The sequence below is a fragment of the Eleutherodactylus coqui genome, chromosome 7 (genome assembly GCF_035609145.1).
Source record: "Eleutherodactylus coqui strain aEleCoq1 chromosome 7, aEleCoq1.hap1, whole genome shotgun sequence".
Taxonomy (NCBI): domain Eukaryota; kingdom Metazoa; phylum Chordata; class Amphibia; order Anura; family Eleutherodactylidae; genus Eleutherodactylus; species Eleutherodactylus coqui.
Window position 1 is genome coordinate 217,080,090 of NC_089843.1, and position 21,151 is coordinate 217,101,240.

Sequence of the window (21,151 nt, forward strand, 5' to 3'; positions counted from 1 at the left end):
AGAAAGATAGATGATAGATAGATGATAGATACATAGATAGATAGATAGATAGATAAGAGATAGATAGATAGAGAGATAGATAGAGAGATAGATATGAGATAGATAGATAGATGATACATTGATAGATAGATAAATAGATATACGATAGATAGATGATAGATTGATAAATAGATATGAAATGGAAAGGATAGATAGATAGATAGATAGGAGATATATAAATAGGTATGATTGATAGATAGACAAGCAGAAAGACAGATAGATAGATACATAGATAGATAGATAGATAGATAGATATGAGATAGATAGATAGGAGATAGATAGATAGATAGATAGATAGATAGATGATAGAATCTATGTATCTATCTATTTTTTAATGTATTCTATCGCTTGCCTTTTATAGACAATTCTTATGATAACACACTACTGGGGATGCCTATTAAGACATTTTGTGCATTTTGGACCGTTCATGTGCCACAAACAAGTGTACACGAGCTTCGAACTTCTAGAGTAAGTTTAGTAAATCTGTTTCTCCCACAATCTTTTTTTGCACAAATCTGGCTTTTGCTAAAATGTGCGACTTTTTCCATGCTTACAATTCTTCATAAATTCTCCCCCTACTTGAGTTCCGGAATGCATTTTGATTAGAGTTTGAGTGATTTTACTACATCTGGTATCAAAGATGTGTGGTTTTGAGTTCTGACAATCCAGTTAATGGTACATTTCATCTTAAACATGTTCTACGTGAAAACTTTTTCATTTCACCAAGTTCTAGAAGTGTCGGAGAAGGAATGCCCGGAGGCAGCTTCTGCTTCTTAAAATGAAATTAGAATGATCACTCTTTCTAATGTTGTGCTAATGAGCTTCTCCTCTATTACACCTGCCTTGACACACGAGTTCCTTTGAAGATATATTTCTCTTTCTAGAAGATAGCACAGTGTAGCCTTCCATACAAGTCGGCGTTAAATAGATTGTGCTTTCATTTTAATTAATACATGCTGGCATTTATGTAAGAAGCAAAAACAGAGGCGGAACAGGGGAGATCACTTCTGCTTGACAACTTTATTAGCCTTAAAAATGGTCTCCTTCATTTAAATGATGTTTTAGGATCATATTAGATACAGTGCGTGGACAAAAATATGGAAACACCATACGAAATGCATGCCTTAAATTACATGGGGTTATAAATCATATTTCAATAATACATATAGACACAGATTTTAAGTGGAGGTAATATGACACAGATGCTGCCATTGGTCAGGGGTTTGAGCCACTCAGCTGCTCCCAAAACCACCCAGAGCAGGGCAAGAGGTGAAGTAAACACAAATTTGTCAGGAAAGCTCTCAGTCAAGCAGGGGTCAAAAGGGCAGCTCAGTGCTAATGATTAAAATTTCTATGCATTTCGTATGGTGTTTCGATACTTTGTCCACCCTCTGTCACATGAGCGTCTGCAAATGCGCTCATGTGAGGCTGCCCTAAGAGAGGAAGAGTGGGAATTTGATTTTAGTTGTTTTTTGTATTTTTTACACGTCTATTTTTTTACTTTTGTCCCATTGGGGGACTGGAAAGTCATCATTTTTGAATGTTTATATTATATACTACAATACTTCTGTATTGCAGTGTATTACAGTATGTTGGCCAAGCAGACTTGGGGGGTATCTTCAAACTTCCAGGGGCCATAGCGCCCCATGAGGACCTTGTATTTTTTCATTTTTTTTAAATGTTTTACTTTTGACCCACTTGAATGTCAGAACATTTGACCATCTATATAGAATCATAGAAACATAGAATGGTAGAGTTAGACTTCAGGGGCATCTGGTCCAACTCCTTGCTCAGTGAAGGATTCGATATAATGCATATCAATACTTCAGTATTGCAGTGTATTGCAGTGTATTGACCTAGCAGACCCAGCAGCCATCCTCAAGCCTTCGGGTGCCAAAGCAACCCCTCTGGCCCCTACGATCAGATTATTAGATCACTACATATTATCTACATACAGAGGAAGGCCTTAGTCAGATGGGCGTTTTTAGCCGCGATTTAGGCATGCGCATGCGTCCGGCGATTTTATAAAACCATTGCTTTGCAATGGTATCGGACACATGAGCGCTTTTTATGCGCTCGTCCGATAAATTATAGAACAAAAAATCGCAGATCGCACCTATCTGCGATCTGCGATTCCTGTTCTCTTCTCTATATGCGCTCAATGGGGCCGGCGGCAGCAGCGCCGACCCCATTGAGAACATATAGAAGACAAATCATTCTTCTCTGCCACAGCTGTAACAGCTGTGACAGAGAAGAACGATGTTTGCCCATTGAATTCAATGGAGCCGGCAATACAGCCGCTCCATTGAAAGCAATAGGCTGCCGGCGTGCGCGGGGTTAATTGTCGGGAAGGGGTTAAATATATAAGCCCTTACCTGCAATTCATCCTAAAATGTGTTAAAATAAAAAAAAATTGTATACTCACCTTTCCGCTGCAGCCGGAGTCCAGCCGCGGCCGCTGTCAGTTCTCCTGAACTGCTTCTCGGCACTATCAGCCGGCGGGGCTTTAAAATCCCTGCCTGCTGAATGATCTGTCTCTGATTGGTCACAGTCCTGACCAATCAGAGGCAGGTTTCACTCACACACCCATTCATGAATTCATGAATGGGTGAGTGACTGCTGCCTCTCAGCGCTGAGCCAATCAGGGGCAGGTCTGACTCACACCCCCTTCACACCCACAGCAGGACGGCCGCGCAGAGCTCCGGCTGCCGGGAGCAGGTGAGTATATATATATTTTTTATTTTTACACATTTTAGGATGCATTGCAGGGAAGGGCTTATATATTTAAGCCCTTCCCGACAATTCATCCCGGGCTCGCCCGCAGCGCATTGCTTTAAATGGAGCGGGCTGTATTGCCAACTCCATTGAATGCAATGCGCTGGACAGCTCCGGCCCGTTTCTAATGAAACGCGGCTAGGAGCAGATTTTCGGGCGATTTGCGGGCAACTTGCGCGCACCGGTCACGCGATTTACGGATGCGCATCCGTCATGCGATCCGCAAATCGCGCGAAAAAACGCTCGTCTGACTAAGGGCTCCTTTCCACTCGCCTTTTTTTATTGCTGCGTTTTTTTTAACGCGATTGTCAATGGGACTTTCTAATGTTAAAAACGCAACGCAATGCACCAAAAACGCAATTGCATTGCGTTGCGTTTTTAGCATTAGAAAGTCCCATTGACAATCGCGTGAAAAAAAAACGCAGCAATTAAAAAACGCTAGTGGAAAGGCACCCTAAGGCCGAAGGCTGCGATAGTACACATCATGTTTCTCTAGAAGTAAACCGCAAAAGTGAACAAAAACAATAAAAGTTTTAAAAAATTGTAATCCCTGCCCCAACGCATCTGCATCCTTTATGATGTGGCCCATTTACATGGATGTATATAACAATGTATCCAATATTGTCTGCTGCCTATATTATCCCTATGGGGCAGCAAACTGTATGTGTGCGATTCACTGATGTTACCATGCTGCTCTATCGGATTATGTAATGCTATATGAGACTTGTGATTTCGGCACGACTTACACTTAATGGGTATCAGGTTTTATTTAACTTATTTTTAATAATGACACATATTTTTGTTTTGCTCTGTTTTAGTGTTTCTCCTTTAAACTGCACACCGTGAGCCGCACAATAGACTAATTCATTGTATTATTTATGTAAAGTGGGAACAATGGATTAGCGGCTATATAAATACTACACAAAGAACAAGAGTGTTTGAAAGAAGGTCTGGGTGAAGTAAAGCGCACTCTTGGCTCCAGGCCAACTCATATACTTGGGATAAGACAATGTCGTATTTAAAGGGAAGGTCAGACTCTTGTCGCTACGACGATAAAACAAGTTCTTCTGCTACAATGAAAATGAAATCCCGAATACAAAACCTTTTTTGGTACAAAGAAAATTGTACTTGGTCTCCTCTTTAGAAAGCAGCACTTCCTGACTATGTAACTTTCTCTGCATTTGTATGGCAATGACATACACCACAGCGCTGTACACTGGGCGCCGACCAGAGCCGATTGAGAACGTAAAGTGGTCCTAGAAAAAAAATCTTTAGTTGGCGCCATGTTGTACCAATATAGCAGCATGAACCATGACGACTGGCATGCTATATTAATTGAGTAGGCAAATTGCACACAACTACATTACGTGTAGCATGGCAGCTGCTATTTGGTTTTAACCCTTTCCAATCTAATTTGTATCCTGGTTTTCCTAGGGGGCTTGCTCTTTTTCTGCTGTTATACAACGGCGCTATCTGCTGGCTAAAGCCAGTTCTGCATGAGCTGACACATTGGATAGGCTCTGACAGCAGAGAGGCTGGCAATATACAGTAAGAGAACCCCGACGGACGTCTTCCAACATCAGAGCTGTACAGCCTTAAATCATAATGTCTTCAGAGGTCAGACAGTGGATTGGAAAGGGTTAATTTACGCGCCCAATACGCAGAGAATACAGTAGATACAACCTTCGGAATAACTGCAGCCAGAACACTGGGTCAGTCCCTGTGCTCCAATATTCCTGTGTAAGGAATCCTGCTAGATTCATGAAATATCTGACTTTAATGACAATTGATATTGTAAAGTACTCTGCACTGCTGTGAACACCCTAGTGCTTATTCTCTTTACCACATATGTCAAACTTCAGGACCTCAGGGGCCACTGTGGGGGTCACTATTTTTACTGGGGTCACTATGGGGGCCACAATTACTACTGAGCTCATTATTTAGTAATTATGGGAGTCACAATGGGATGCACTATTGCTACTAGGGCCCCTATGGGAGTTATTTTTGCTACTGGAGTCACTTTGGGGGTCATTATTATTGCTAGGGCCACTGTGGGGGGGGTCACTATTTTTACTAGAGTCACTATGGGGGCCACTATTTCTACTGAGACCTGCATCGGGATCACTCTTACCATTAGGGCCACTATGAGGATCCCCTATTACTACTGGAGCCACTAAGAGGGGAACTAATACTACTGGGGCCACTATTAATACTGAGACCACCAAAGAGGGAAACTATCATTACCAGGGTCACTATGGGGGGGGGGGCACTATTACTACTGGGAGATATGGGGATCACTATTACTATTGGTGCCACTACGGGGGTCACTATTGCTACTGGGCCACTAACAAGGGCACTATTAGTACTGGGCCCACTATTAATACTGGGGCGATTAACAGGGAACTATTACTACTGGGGACACTATTAATACCGGGACCACTAAAAGTGGAAGCTATTATTACTGGAGTCACTAGGGGGACACAATTACTACTGGGGCCACCATGGGCATCACTGTTACTACAAGGGCCACTATGTAGGTACTATTACTACTGGGGCCACTATGGGGGTCATTATTGTTACTTGGGCAACTATGGGGGTCACTATTAGTACTACAGCCACTATGGCATTCACTATTATTACTTAGTCACTATTACTATTGGGTCAACTATGGGGTAACTATTATTACTGGGGCCATAATAGGGTTTACTATTGCTACTGGAGTCACCATAAATACTAGGGACACTGTGGGGGTCACTTTGCTACTGGGCTTCTATGGGTGCACTATTACTACTTGAGCCACTATAGGGTCACTATTATTACTTGGGCCAGTATGGGGGTCAGTATTACTACTGGGGCTACTATTATTGCTGGGGTTACTTTGGGGATCACTGTTACTACCGAGGCTACTATGGGTGCACTATTATTACTGGAGCCACTATGGGGTCATTATTATTACTGGGGCCACTATAGGATCATTATTATTACTGGGGTCACTATTATTACTGGGGCCACTATGGGGTCAGTATTACTGCTGGGGCTACTATGGGATTATTATTAATGGGGCCACTATCGGGTTACTATTATTACTGGGGCCACTATGTGATCATTATTATTACTGGGACCACTATGGGGGTCAGTATTACTGTACAGTCCTACAATTACAATCGGCCCTCTGAATGCACCCATAAGGCTAATCTGGCCCTTGGTGACAATGTATTTGACATTCCTGCTCTATTCAGTTCAAAATTCTGACTTCCTAAATATACATGATCTGAAAAGCCGACATGATATATTTTTTTGGACAGCGCTTAAATCCTGCATTTTTCTTATCTTCCATGGATGACATCATCAGTTGTGTGTTTTTATGGAAAATGTGACCCAGTTCAATACTCATTCAGTAATCTAGCCTCGGCCGGTGTACAGGACCATGTGGGTGTGACTTCTTCTGCAATGTGCATCTGTCAGGCCTCCTCGTGTAAACACTGGCTCATGAGGGATTTCAGACTCATTGTCTGCAGACTCTGCTCTCACCCTGCTAGCAAATCTGTGTTGAAGCTGATCTGCGGTCCTGTCTTGGACATGAGTGAGGATTATGAAGGCAGTGCATGAAGCATTGATGGCAGCCAGTGACTGAAGAATGATTAACTTCCCACTGCAGAACATGGAAGGTAAAATTACAGTCAACTTTTCAGTCAATTTCTCCTCCAGGCTTAATATAGAAGGTGCATGACCCGTCTGCTGCGCTCAGTACACTTGAAATATAGCTTCCCATAAGAGCATGAGCGCTATGAAACTCACTGGCTTAACACTTTCTGCAACGGAGTCTTACATTAACTCTTTCGAGGATTAGCTACAGTGAGATGCATGGGGTCTACATAAGTCCCCCCTCCTAGCTTGGAGTCAATTAATGACGTAGCCTTCAAGAAGTCTACATTGTACTTTTTGTGCTTGCAACGTTAGTGTATCCAATTCTGCTGTTGTTACAATAGAGAACACAATGTTTCATTTCTTACCGTAACGTTACATTGTATTCTATAGGAGCTGCAAGACGAATCAGGATGTAACACATTATTTTAGCTTATGGCTATTAATGCTACATGGTGTGCAGTCTGAAACACATCCCAAGTAATGCCATGAAAGCTATATGTACACATACATGTATAGGCACATCAAAGGGGTTCGGACAATCCCTACTTGTTAGATGGGTCCCAATCAGCTGTTGTCTATAGGGAATCTTGGAAATAATATTCCCTGCAGCGCCGTCACTGGTTATGAGTTGTCTGAGTCATGGAGAACATGGCAGGTTCTCCAGAGCGAGACATGCTCCTTGTAACCACTCTCCATTCTGGTCAAGAAATCAGGATCCTTAAGAGAGGACTCTCCGCATTAGTTCATAAGGTATATAAAAATGAGTTTTTTCTAAACTGGATAACACCTTTAATGCCACAGGACGAAAGTTATAAGACCCTGGCTGGGGGGTACTTAATGCAACAGGCGGTAAACGTCCGTTACTGTGGATGGCGCGTGCTCAGAACTGAGCCAGCGCCATCGCGCAGCGGGAGTCGGTTGTCACTTGTAGCGAGCCTCCCACTGCAACAGCAGGGATCAATGGGAACAGTGATCTCCGCTGTTAATCCCCTACATGCCGCGATCAATGTACATCCCAGCATGTAAAGGGTTGACAGAGGGAGCGCACTTCCTCTATAACATCACCAATGGGCCAATGGGTTGCCGTGGCAACTGGACGCCATGTGTTGGTGTTTGGGCCTGAGATGGCCTGTGATCCTTATTGTGAGTGATATTACATTGCAGTACAGAAGTACTGCTATATATTATCATAGCGATCAGAGTTTTTATGGTTCAAATCACCTGCATGGACATTAAAAAAAAAAAAAAATGTAAAAAGAAGCAAAAAAAATTTTTTTGCACACTTTCCTCTGTTTGTATAAAAAAAAAAAATAAAAAACCAAGGCAAAATGCTTCTTTTGTTCATTTTGCCTCCCCACAAAAACACAGTAAAAGGGATCAAAAAAGCCATACGTACCCCAAAATGGTACTAATAAAAAAACAGCACGACACGCAAAAAACAAGCCCTTGCAGAGCTCCAACTATGGAAAAATAAAAAAAAGGTGGGGGACTTTGAATGCAGCGATTTAAAAAAATTATAATTTTCCAAAAATAAGGTTTTCATCGTGCAAAAGTGAAAAACCTAAAAAAAAGTAATAATTTTGGTATTGTCGTAATCGTACCAGCCTGCAGAAAAAAGTTATCATTTCATTTATGCAGAGATTAAGGCCGCCTGCACACGGGCGGAAATCCCGCGGCGGAATTTTCCGTGGGATTTCCGCCACTGGAAGCCTGCATAGGAGTGCATTACAATACGCACTCCTATGCAGACGGCCGCGGTTTGGCCGTGCGAAATGTCGCGCGGCAAAAAAAACGCGGCATGTCCTATTTCTGTGCGGTAGCTTACTAAACTAGTTCTAAAGCCCGATTGTACAGATTATTCATTATTTCTGACTCAAAATCTTTCATATCGATTGTTAAGGCACCCCAGAAATGAAGACGCAGTTAGTAAAACTTTTTGTAGTAGTTAATACTGGATTAAAACAATGTTACTCTGCTAATTTCCGCTTCTGCATGTCCAACATCTCCATGTGTTGTAAAGTATAACACTAAAGAAAAGGCTTTGTTCACAAAAGCATGCAAATACTATTTCCTGATCTCATGTGATGCATTTGGCCGCCGGTCAATTTACCAAATATGGTTCTCCCAGTAAAAGTTACTTGTGAGACGTTTGCGGGATATTTGGATAAAGGAATAAATGAGATGTTTATATCTGGCATTGCCTTGTGGCGTTGGAGGCGTACCGAGCAGTGGAGTAGAAAGAGAATTACAGTCACTTCTATGAATCAAGCGGCCTAACTTGCTCACTATTCCGATCTATGTACCTCATTATAGTACATTGATCCGGTGTGCAGGTCACGTCGCCTTCAGCACAGTGAGCTATGGACAATTGTGTTACACTCCTACCATAATAAGAGTTATATTCATCCACGGTGGATCAGGTCATCGCTTTCCACTTCACAATAACTTGGGTTTTTAGAGCAGATCTGTCGGCTCCGAGACGTTCTCCCCTATTCTACCTATACGTTTCGCAGGGACTAGCCCTGTACTATCTCGGATAGGATCTGGGATGTTGTCACTGTGCAAGTCAGCGCGTCTACAGTCATAGGGAACTAACACAATGTGAAAGCGCTGACTTAGTCCTATGCACGACTTCTTTGTGAAAAGTCAAATGAAGATGATAACTGAACTCTGATCCTTTATAAGATGTGACAAGCACTTTACTTTTCTTTACCGCAGGCATCGGCATTTACTTGCGATTAAGCAGCTTTTTTTACTCTCTTTGTGATTTTTGCAGGTTACATAAAAATGTGCCAACTTGGTCGACTATTCATGTAGGTTCACGGTAGGCTTCTAAAATTAGGCCATGAGCCACGAATCCAACTCCTAGAACTACATAAAACTATTTTGATTAATCCGATAAGGACCAAGCGCCATAAATGGGCTTTAAATCCGGTTGATGGCAAAAATACGGCGCAGGATTGAAGCTCCTACAATATATCGGGAGCAGGTTGGGTCCTCGGCTGTTAGTCACAGCTGAGGACCTGGAGGAGAAGGCACACACGCTTTTTAATCGCTTCTGTCTTCTCTCTTGCAAACTACATAGTGCTCGATGAGTGCTATGTAGTGAATAGAGAAAGTCAAAGTGCCTGTAGCGGTTTTGGGCACTAGGCTGGAGCCTCAGGTGTAAGAGCTGCAGGTCCGGAGAGTAGTCAAGGATTATCCAGAATAATGGGATGGAAGGTGTTGGTTGGCAGCACAGAGGGATGAGGCGGGTAGCGTAGTCAGAGAGGCAGCCAGAAGTCGGTATCAGAAGATCTTGCAGAAATAGTGGACGAATGGACAACGTGGAGCTTGATCAAACAGTGCTGTGAAGCAGATTAATCATGCGTTGGTGCAGTGGCAGGGTCAGGCTTTTTTAATGAGCCTAATCAGGAGCAAAACTAAGGTCAGGACCTGGAGACAGGAACTAACTAACTGGGATCATGGAACAAGGCTGATAGTAATGCAAGAGTACTGCTGTCTACAACCTTGATAGCTCAGTAGTGAGAGCTACCAACTGGAGCGTGGAAGGTCCCTGGTTCAATTCCTGGCAGTGCCACTTCTGCTATTTAACCTGGCAATCACATGACCACCAGATGCCCCCTGTAACAGCAGAGCTGCAGGGTCCTGACAGACCCAGATCAGTGCTGTTAGTGGGATGTTTTTCCCCATGACATTGTCTTACATGACATCATGGGGAACATAGATGTTACAAAAATAATAATAAGAAAAAAAAAAAAAAGGGCTGTAAAATCCCCCCAAAATGTCTGGTCCTTTAGGAACGAAACACTCTGGTCCTTAGGGGGTTAATTTTCCTATTAAGCGTGACAGCATCAAGCTCCTAAGGCATATATTCTTAACACCAGGGGCAGCTCTATGTGGTTAAACTCTACCCTGCACAGACACCCCTCTGCCAGCATTCCCGCAATAGTCAGCGTATGTATTATGGCGAGACAGGTAGGGACAGACTGAAGGTGATTCTACAGGTACTTTGTGAGGGGCAGGTCACTTTTCTAAAAGGAACCCGTAATCAACTATGAGCACCATAAACTAAGTAATAGTGCTCATAGGACTGGTCCCAAGGAGTCCTGAGGCGTGCTTTGCACACTCACCTGTCACCTGTGGAAGTAGGCGTGCAGTCAATGTGGCGGAGTCATCATAAAGAATGGTCAGTGCGCACACACATAGCCTGCAGAGATGAGTCCGCTGGACTTCCATGGATGACAGTGTGGGTACAGGAAGCTAGGTAAGTACGCAAAGCACACCCCCGGACTCCTTGGGACTCGTCCTATCTGCACCATAACTTTGGTGATCATTGATGATGACAGGTTCCCTTCAAGGATGACTACCCTGCATACCTACTAGAGAATCTCATAAGTGCATAACAGGGACATGTGAGCAAATATTCGAGTCCCTACATCAACATCACCTCATTTTTCCCACCAAGCACCTTACTGGTAAGGTCTCATCAGTATTCATACGTGTCGGTTGCTGCTCTTAAAGGGGTTGTCCCGCGCCGAAACTGGTTTTCTTTGTTTTTTCAAACCCCCCCCCCCCCCCCCATTCGGCGCGAGACAACCCCGATGCAGGGGTTAAAAAAGAACACCGGAGAGTGCTTACCTTAATCCCCGCGCTCCGGTGACTTCTTACTTACCCGGTGAAGATGGCCGCCGGCATCTTCTCCCTCGGTGGACCGCAGGGCTTCTGTGCGGTCCACTGCCGATTCCAGCCTCCTGATTGGCTGGAATCGGCATGTGACGGGGCGGAGCTACACAGAGCCCCATTGAGAAGAGGAGAAGACCCAGACTGCGCAAGCGTGTCTAATTTGGCCATTAGACGGCGAAAATTAGACGGCAACCATGGAGACGAGGACGCTAGCAACGGAACACGTAAGTGAAAAACTTTTTATAACTTCTATATGGCTCATAATTAATGCACAATGTACATTACAAAGTGCATTATTATGGCCATACAGAAGTGTATAGACCCACTTGCTGCCGCCGGACAACCTAAACCTTTTCAGCTTATGGCATTGCACCAGTATAAGGTTACAGTATGCAAGCTTAGGTATTATTTGTCCTTAAATCCACCTTTTTGGAGTTTATGGACAAAGTCTACACATGCGTTTCTTCAAAAGAACGTTTCTCCAAGATCAATTTCTTTTAATGGAAGGATTCCTAAAAGTGATGTTTTATGTGATACATTTCTACTCCCCGTTATTTCTTAGCTATTGAAGTGACACGTGAGGATGTAAAAATTGACATGGAAATAAAGTATCCGTAAATCAGTACTTCAGAGAACTAAAGGGGAACTAAAGGGGAAAGATTTCTGCCTTTGCTATCGACGCCGGAGGGAAATTGATGACAAATTGATTCTATATAGTTTTGTGTCCAGTTGTGTCTGGCAAAAAAAGATCCTGCCAGACACAACTGGTATACGTCAACAAGGCTGTAATATGTTTGTGCCACTGGCATAACTATAGGGGATGCAGGCCATGCAGTTGCACCCAGGCTCAGGAGCTTTAGGGGGCCCATAAGACCTCTCTTCTCCATATAGGGAGCCCAGTACTATGAATAAAGCATTATAGTTGGGGGCCCTGCTACAGGTTTTGTATTGGGGCCCAGGAGCTTCAAGTTACACCTCTGGACTGGCGTAACGATAGGGGATGCAGAGGATGCGGTTGCACCCAGGCTCAGGAGCCTTAGGGGGTCCATAAGGCCTCTGTTCTCCATATATGGAGCCCAGTACTATGACTTAATCATTACAGTTGGGGGCCCTGTTACAGGTTTTGCATCGGGGTCCAGGAGCTTCCCTCTGCATCACACTATAACAGAAACTAGATGTTTTTGTTAGGCTGGTTTCATATCTGCGTCGGAGGTCCCAGTTTCCTGCTCCAATTGGGAAGCAGGAAAGGAGAATCCCTAGGCCGAACAGCACTGAATGGATCCCATTGACTATAAAGTTTCCGCTTAGCTGCCCATTTTTGAGCCGGAAGAAAAGTTCCGTATGCAGGTTTTCTTTTTCTGCTATGTTGTGTCGGATCTGCGACTGAACCTCCGAATGGTATTAAAGCCAGTCTACCACCATCTAGTAGCACAGCCATACCCTACAAGAGAAGAGCAACATGATCTTTGGGTTTCGGAAACAGATATGTGTAGGTTAAAAACTTTAATGAAGAGGGTAAAGGAGCTACAGCTATTAGCCCACAAACAACCAGAAGAGATCCTGAATACTCTAGCGCCGCAGATTTCCCTTTCCTTTTTACAAAAAGCACACATACTCCAGGCGTTTAGGGAGTTCCAGAAATCCACTAAATCTACCAGACCAGAAACTCCATTTGAAAAGATACTAGTAAGTGACCAACATAGGAATAAGTCAATATCTGTCATCCGCAATAAGATCCTGAACCCAGAGATTCTCTATAAACCAGCCTTTCTGTATACCTGGGAAAAGGAGCTCAGGATCTCCCTCACCTCATCAGATATCAAACTTATTATGCAAACCGCTTTTGGACTTTCACCTTGCATATTGCTACAGGAAAGTCACTACAAAATCATGGTCAGGTGGTACAGAACCCCACAGTGGCTCTTTTCACATAAATTAGCCGACCATGATAAGTGCTGGAGGTGCAACATGGAGTCGGGATCATACAGTCATATCTGGTGGGAGTGTAGGGAGCTGTCCACGTTCTGGAGAGAAGTAGGAGAGGTACTACGCCTCCTTAAACCTAACTTCCTTATCACAGCGGAAATACTTTTCCTCTGGAGACCGTCGGGGAACTTTCACCCCTGGAAAGACAAATTGATAGCTTTCCTACTCGACGCCGCAAAAGTCTTAATTTCATCCCTCTGGCTCCAGAGAGTGCCCCCTTCTGTGGCGTCTTGGAAATCCAGAGTGGATTCCATCTACAATATGGAAGAATTACACAGTTGGAACACAGGAACACACGAGGGATTTATAAACACATGGCACCCCTGGAGGCTAATTAACCTCACCTAAACCCCTACATTCTATCTGCGGATGGAAGTGGGGGAAGGGCTGAGACCCCCCCCCCCTGGAATCATTAGTCTGCCCATCTCAACTTCATCTCAACCCCATCTCAACTGCATTTCAATTCCATCTCGACCTTGTTTTCTAAATTCGGGGGGTGTGCCCCGGACGATTGAGAGACTATCCTGACTCGACCTGGTACCACCAAAATGGCGAAACGACACACGATCCACATATACTAGAGACACCTCCCAAGATCCGAAGCAGCGTTAAGAGAGAAGCAGTCAGGTAACCTTAGTCTAGGACAATCGACCTTCTCTGCATTCAATACTCCCCCTTTCCCCCCCCCTCTTACCTTCTCTCTCCCCCCCCATTGCCCCCCCCCCCCGTCCTTTTTGAAAGTTGATAATTCTACGCTTTTCTCACATGCAAAAATTGCTGAGTTAACTGTAGTGTAACGCAACACTTGACAAAGACTCTCCCTGTACTAGGAGAGTCCTCTCTTTATCTCTATCTTTCTCCAGAAATAAGTATGTTTATTTCGAGATATGCACTGCACTCTGTAATGTCCAAAGTTGTTGAGAAATGCGAGATATCGGAGTACTATGTATCTTTGAAAATGTTAATAAAACCTGTTTTAAAAAAAAAATTTAAAAAAAAACTTTAATGAAGGAGGACGTGGCCAACGGAAGTAGAGTGTTTCTTCATAGTCCCTTGATAGCCACAATGGAGGCCTCAATAAAACTTGCCTTATTCTCCAAAAAACATTGCATGTTAATCATTGTTATTAGGATAAAGACACGTGCTTCCAGAAGAAAACTGATCAGGACAATCTTTAACGTCGGTCAGCTTAGGTCACAGTGAAGGTCTCGCTAATTCCACTGAAACATAAATCATGTTTTATGGCTATGCAATCTATAAATGCATGGAATTGTCTCAATTGCTGTTCGGAAAATCCATTAAACACCACATCCCTCCAGGGCAATGTCTCCCAATACCCGATATGTAGATGTTAATGCAGTTCTCATTTGCAGAACAGTACTACCAGTTCAAGTGGTATAGCTAGCTTCTGACACATGACTGAGCAACGCGGAACATCTGACCTGTAATAAAGCTATACAAGGAAGAATGAATCACCATACCACTACTACTTCTACTCATGTGACTCTCTTAAGTTCCGGAACAGACCAGTTCCTAATTTCCCATTAATGGATCACTTACAGCTTCTCTTTTACCATGAGCTTCCTACCACCAGCTCATACTGTAGTCTTAAAGAGACAGTAAAAGTTAATTAAAAAAAAAACTAAATAAAAAACTTACTTATCTACGTACATTGTCCGTAGAGATTTAGGAAACTGTCAGTTTTTCTTTCCCATAGTAGCCAATCACAGATCAGCTTTCATTCCTCGTAGTGCTCTTGAAAAAATGAAAGCTCTGCTGTGATTGGTTATTATGGGCAACAAAGACTGATTTACTTTCAGAGGGTTTCGGCAATCTTTCCCGAAGCCTTTTTAAAAATTTGTCAGAAAAACATGGTTTTCAACTTCACGTTCTCTCTATGCTCAACTGGATTGTTAGAATGTATATGGCTTAGCGTGAAGCGTGGGGCTTAGAGGAAACCTTTAAAGGGGTCGTCCCACGGCAAAATCAAAACTTTTTTTTTCTACATACCCCACCATTGTGCCCCGTTAAAAACAATCCCTTTGTTATTTAAAAAAAAAAATCGCTTACCTGCATCCCCCTTCAGGCAGCTTCTTCTTTTCTCCTTTTAAAGATGGCCGCCGGTCCTTTCCCAAGGTGCATCGCGGTTTTCTCCCATGGTGCACTGCGGGTCTTCTCCCATGGTGCACCGTGGATTATCTTCTCCTGTTTTGCGTTCCACTGCCGATTACGGCCACCTAATTGGCTGATCGGCACCACGTGACGGAGGCGGAGCTACGATGACGCGGAGAAGAGGGAGGAGCCAGGACGCAGCTCGTGAGCCCAGAGGTAGACAGAAGAGAAATCCTTTGGTGCGCAAGCGCGACTGTTCGTGCGACTAAAGAAGCAGCTTTAGTCGGCGCCATGGAGACGGGGACGCCAGCACCGGAGGGGGTAAGTGTATAACTTCTGTATGGCCAATATTTAATGCACGATGTATATTACAAAGTGCATTAATATGGCCATACAGAAGTGCTTAACCCCACTTGCTTTTGCGGGACAACCCCTTTAACATCCCCATAGCGCCATTAAAAAGTCAACATCTGTGTTGGAACCTTCGTCTGGAGGTTCCATCGCAGATCCGGCACAAGATACCAGAAGAAAAAGTCCTACATGCAGGACTTTTTTGTACAGTAAACCGCTAGCGAAAAGCAATTGGACACCATTATAGTAATGAGGTCTGTTTGGCGCTGTTCGGTTCCGTCATAAGACAGATCCCCTTTCCTGCTTCTACAATGGAGCCGGAAAATGGAGCCCCCAAGTATGAAAGACCCTAATATTATATATCTGTCAAAACGTTTATCTGCCATGTTGGACATTTTAAGTCGTTGGGTGCTGCTTAGTCGTCCATGTCAAACGCCAAATGTGCATCTCCTCAATGGAAGCCTAGACTACGCCATAGATCATGGCAGTGATGGTTCATGGATATGTCACCATGCTCTAGTCAACACATGGAAATGACTATTTCAGCAGCAAGTGCCAGCAAACTATTTAAGTCTACCTTTAACCCTCTCCAATCCACTGTCTGACCTGTGAAGACATTATGATTTAAGGCTGTACAGCTCCGATGTTTTGAAGACGTCCATCGGGGTTCTCTTACTGTATATTGCCAGCCTCTCTGCTGTCAGAGCCCATCCAACGTGTCACCTCATGCAGTACTGGCTTTAGCCAGCAGATAGTGCCATTGTATAACGGCAGAAAAAGAGTAAGCCCCCTAGGAAAACCAGAATACAAATTAAATTGGAAAGGGTTACTAGTCGATTCATCACCAGAAAGAAGAAATTATTTTCTTTCCTCCCAAACATTTCACCATTGCTAACGCACTTCTTCTATAGGTTCACAGCCAACGGCGAAAGTGATTTGTGCTCCAAGGTCGTTACTGTATCCCCGGTGTGTCAGTTCTGCACATAGCATGCACTGCATGAAAAGACTTTGTAATATACACCTGCAGATATCTTTCTATTTTCCTCTCTGTATGCAATGCCTTGTAGCTTATTTTCTGCTCATGTACTAAATCTAATTCCTGCTCACTGAGCATGTCTCTTAGATTTATTGTTTCTTCCCCAAGAAAACAATTTGAAGTGGATTTCAGGCCATAAAAGGTAGCCGGGTCATGTTAGTACAAGTGAACTCCTCAGCAAGTAATTAATGACATGGTGACAGCAGGAAAAGCTTTTTGGGAAAGTGACTTAAATCAGGTTACATGGTGCCGGAGTTATTAGCGCCGCACATACCTGCACGTAACCACAGGGTGCCGAGAGTAAGAGGCCGAGTAAAGACGTTTTTGGCTACACACACATGCTATATAATATTAGAGCCTAAAGATCTGTTGGAATCGGGAAGGATAGATTATGGGGTAATAGTGCAATATTAACCCTTTGGAATCCAATTTTGGATTCAGGGTTTCCTAGGGGGCTTTCTCTTTCTGCTATTATACAATGGCGCCATCTGCTGGCTAGAGCCAGTACTGTGGTATGGGACATGCTGGAGAGGCCCCCGACAACAGAGCGACCAGTAATATACAGTAAGAATACCTTACCGGACATCTTTCGACATCAGAGCTGTACAGCCTTCAAATAGAATGTCTTTAGACGTCAGATAGTGGATTGGAAAGGGTTAAGGGATTATGCTCTATATAAGGGCGGCTTCAGACGACCGTATTTGTACGTGTAAATTATACGCGCACAATGCGCAGAGAATAGACCCCATTAATGTCAATGGGTTCTTTCTCATGAACAATATTGCATGCCCATTTGGAGCGCACGTTTAAAATCGCCCTGCTATGTCTTTCTGCGGATTGTGCAGCAAAGGCCCCCATAGAAGTCTATGGGAGTTGCGCAAATGTGCAATATGCTGTGCAAGTTTGGGAAAGGCAGAACATACCAGGAGCTCATTAGGCTTAGTGGCCTTTAAAATCAGGGAGAAGGGGGGAGGGGTTGTGTGTGTATATACTGTATGAACATGCCCTACGTGCCAAAAAGTACAGTACTATGTGCTAGTATACTGACAAATCTACCTTGTTCGCTGCATTATTACATTGCGCTGAAGCATGCGTAATTGCGCATGCGGCCGTCTGAAGCTGCTCTAATGCTGCAAGAATGCACTATGTCAACCCCTGAGATTCACATTCACATCCGTTTATGAATATCTGACTTACGGCTTCTTCACATGGGCATATGCACAACTTTGCTCGCCACCACGGAGCGCAATTCTGCATGAAGAACATGAAGAAGTTAATTTTTTTTTTTTTCAAATTCTGGGCTATTTCACATGAGTTTGGAAAAAAAAGTGGGAAGATAGTATTAACTATGTGCGAGAAAGACGGGGCAAGTCCTATCTTTTCTCGGGGGTAGTACTAACGGACGAGAATACCGCTAGTGAAAACGAAACCATTGCAATTGATGATTTTGCCCCGTTATGCAGCCATGATTTTCACGGCCGCCTAACGAGACTAAATCACGCCCGTCTCTTTAAGCCCTTACGGAGTGGAATATCCCCGTCTTGTTCGCGCTGTTAACTTACAGCTCTGTAATCTTGGGTTCAAAGCTGACCGCGGGAAACATCCACGTGGCGTTTGTACGTTCTGCTCAGTCTCCTTCAGGTTCTATAGGTTTCCACACCTTACAGAACATTCGGATACTGTAGGTTAAGTGGTGTCCAATGGAATTGGTCCTAGTGTTTCCTCATGATGACCCTCTCTGTGTGGCACTGTGAGTTATGTTGGCACCGTGTATCCGCAATACGGAGTTAATGGAAGAATATTCATCATTATTCGGGGTATTTTAAATTATAGAAGACAATCGGCTGTTTAATCTATATATATAAAATTGAATGTATGTCTGTGTGTCTGTCTGTCTGTTTGTCCTTTATGCGCTACTACACCATTCATCCGATCGCCATGAAACTTTGGGAAGTTGTTGAGTACACTCCTGGGAAGATTATAGGCATAGTACAACTATCCTACGATAAATGGCGCGCGTGCGAGCGTCGTCGACAGTTACGCCCCCCCCCCCCACGTAGATTGTTCGATTTCCATCACTGCCACTAATTCTCTCACTTCCCAATGTCGTAGAAACATGAAATTTGGCACGAGCATTGATTATGTCATAAATAGGAAAAGCTAATGGGTCCCAACTCGATTATTCAATTGTAAGCGCCAAAGAATTAGCGTCCAAATTTTACGTACGGAATCTAATTTTCTCGCTTCCCAATGTCATAGAAACGTGAAATTTGGCACGGGCATTCAATATGTCATAAATGGGAAACGCTAATGGGTCCCAACTCGATTATTCAATTCTATGCGCCAAAGAATTAACGTCCAAATTTTACGTACGGAATCTAATTTTCTCACTTTACGGTGTCATAGAAACGTGAAATTTGCACAAGCATTGATTATGTCATAAATAGGAAAAGCTAATGGGTCCCAAATCGATTATTCAATTCTATGCGCAAAAGAATTAGCGTCCAAATTTTACGTGCGGAATGTAATTTTCTCGCTTCCCAATGTAATAGAAACTTGAAATTTGGCACGAGCATTGATTATGTCATAAATAGGAAAAGTTAATGGGAAGTTGTTGAGTACACTCCTGGGAAGATTATAGGCATAGTACATCTATCCTACAATATGTGGCGCGCGTGCGAGCATCGTCGACAGTTATGCCCCCCCCCCCCAGACAAAGATCGTTTGATTTCCATCTCAAGCACAAAAGCAAAAGGCATTACGAGCAACGGGAGGCGTGTTCAACTACAAAATGATGCATCCGCCGAACGTATCACAAGACAATTCCTGGATATTGAGAATGCTGAGGTAACATGAAAGCTGTGCTGTGATTGGTTGCTATATATTATACCGCTGAGGTAAAATGAATGCTGCGCTGTGATTCGTTGCTATTTTTTATATTGCTGAGGCAGAATAAAAGTTGCGCTGTGATTGGTTGTTATTTCTCTTACTGCTGACGTAACATGAAAGCTGCACTATGATTGGTTGTTATATTTTATACTGCTAAGGTAACATATAAGCTGCGCTGTGATTGGGTGTTATATATTATAAAGCTGAGGTAACATGAAAGCTGCACTGTGATTGGTTGTTATATATTATAAAGCTGAGGTAACATGAAAGCTGCGCTGTGATTGGTTGTTATATATTATACCACTGAGGTAACCTAAAAAAGCTGTGATTGGTTGTTATCTAGATATATAAAAACGAATGTATGTCTGTCTGTCTTCGCAGCAACGAGCGATGGGTAAGCTAGTTGCTTATAAATTAAAAACTGAGGGGCTGAAAAACCTTAATGTTGGCTTCTAATGAAACCTAATAAGCCTGTTTTCAAAAAGGGATGTAGAATGATTGTGGCAGAAGCATGGCTGGCCTTACTACAGGCAACCCTTATGGCCACCAGTTTGTAGACGGGAAGCAGTCGGGTGTAGGTTGGGGGCGATTGCTGCCCTTATAGGCCCACCAGGCCAGATGATCTTCTACTCCGTGTGGCAGCGTCTTGTAGAGCTACATGAATGCTTTTGACTCTGTCTCCTGCCCTCTAATGTTCCGAGGAGCCATTGTCAAGCCATCAACACCCCAACAATATAGTTCTCCTACTGAAGTTATGTTATTATAAGCTTAGTTCTGTGGCTGTATTTATGTTATGAGCTTGGTTCTGGTATTGCATCATATGAGTTTGGTTTTGTGGCTGTATTTGAGTTTATGAGCTTGGTTCTGGTACAATATTCACTGAGCTCTTCTGCTATGGTTATGCTGATATCTTCTTGCTCTTGGCACAAGCAGAATATAGGCAGGCTACCTAAGTGCAATGTATATCATTTTTTCTCATGACCGGGAGGAGGGTGCAAAAACAATTCTGCACAGGGTACCATCTGACCATATTATAGGCCCATAATGTGGCCATACACATTAGATAGAAGGTTGATGGCTGAACAACCACTGAATGAATGATCATCTGGTGAAAGATCATTTTGTAGTAGCAGCCATGCACATTTTAGTCCATATTGACCAATACAGTCATTCAAACTGGCCATGCATGATCAATGACTTTGGCCAAAGCCCAACCAATCTTACTATCAAAGATAGATCTAAAAATCTTTTGTCCAGTTGTCGGCAAAAAGTTTCAAACATGTCCAACTTCCTTTACAGGCAATGATGGTTTGTCATCTAGCCTAGAAGTAGTCTGGATGACATCAGTGTCTTACAAGAGCATGACACAAGGTCTATATGTATGGTATGTTTGTGTGCCAGAGCCGGTACATATATGAGATCAGGAACTTACCATAATAAACAGACACATGTCTAACATGTTTGTACATGGGAAGATGAAGCAATATCTCCACAGCACTCACTTTTTAAACAAGCCTTATAACAATGACTGGGAATTGTGAGCCAAAGCCAGAATCACCATACACAGACAGCTGTTTTGATTGCCCCTCATCAGTGTGCAGTAGTTTCTAGTTTGGCTATAGTCCCAGT

General features: G+C 43.3%; 1 protein-coding gene across 5 annotated transcripts in view; it reads left to right on the forward strand.

Annotated features, from left to right (window-relative positions):
* ARHGAP24 (Rho GTPase activating protein 24) overlaps nucleotides 1-21,151 on the forward strand; it is a 534,686-nt gene that overhangs the window by 425,413 nt on the left and 88,122 nt on the right. The window contains exon 1 of one of the 5 annotated variants that reach the window (XM_066574361.1): nucleotides 6,341-6,482. The exons of the other annotated variants lie outside the window; for them this stretch is intronic. Coding sequence (XP_066430458.1) covers nucleotides 6,452-6,482 — 31 coding nt within the window. The 5' untranslated portion in view covers nucleotides 6,341-6,451. Of the gene's footprint in view, nucleotides 1-6,340; nucleotides 6,483-21,151 lie in introns of those variants that run through there. 5 annotated transcript variants of the gene reach the window in all.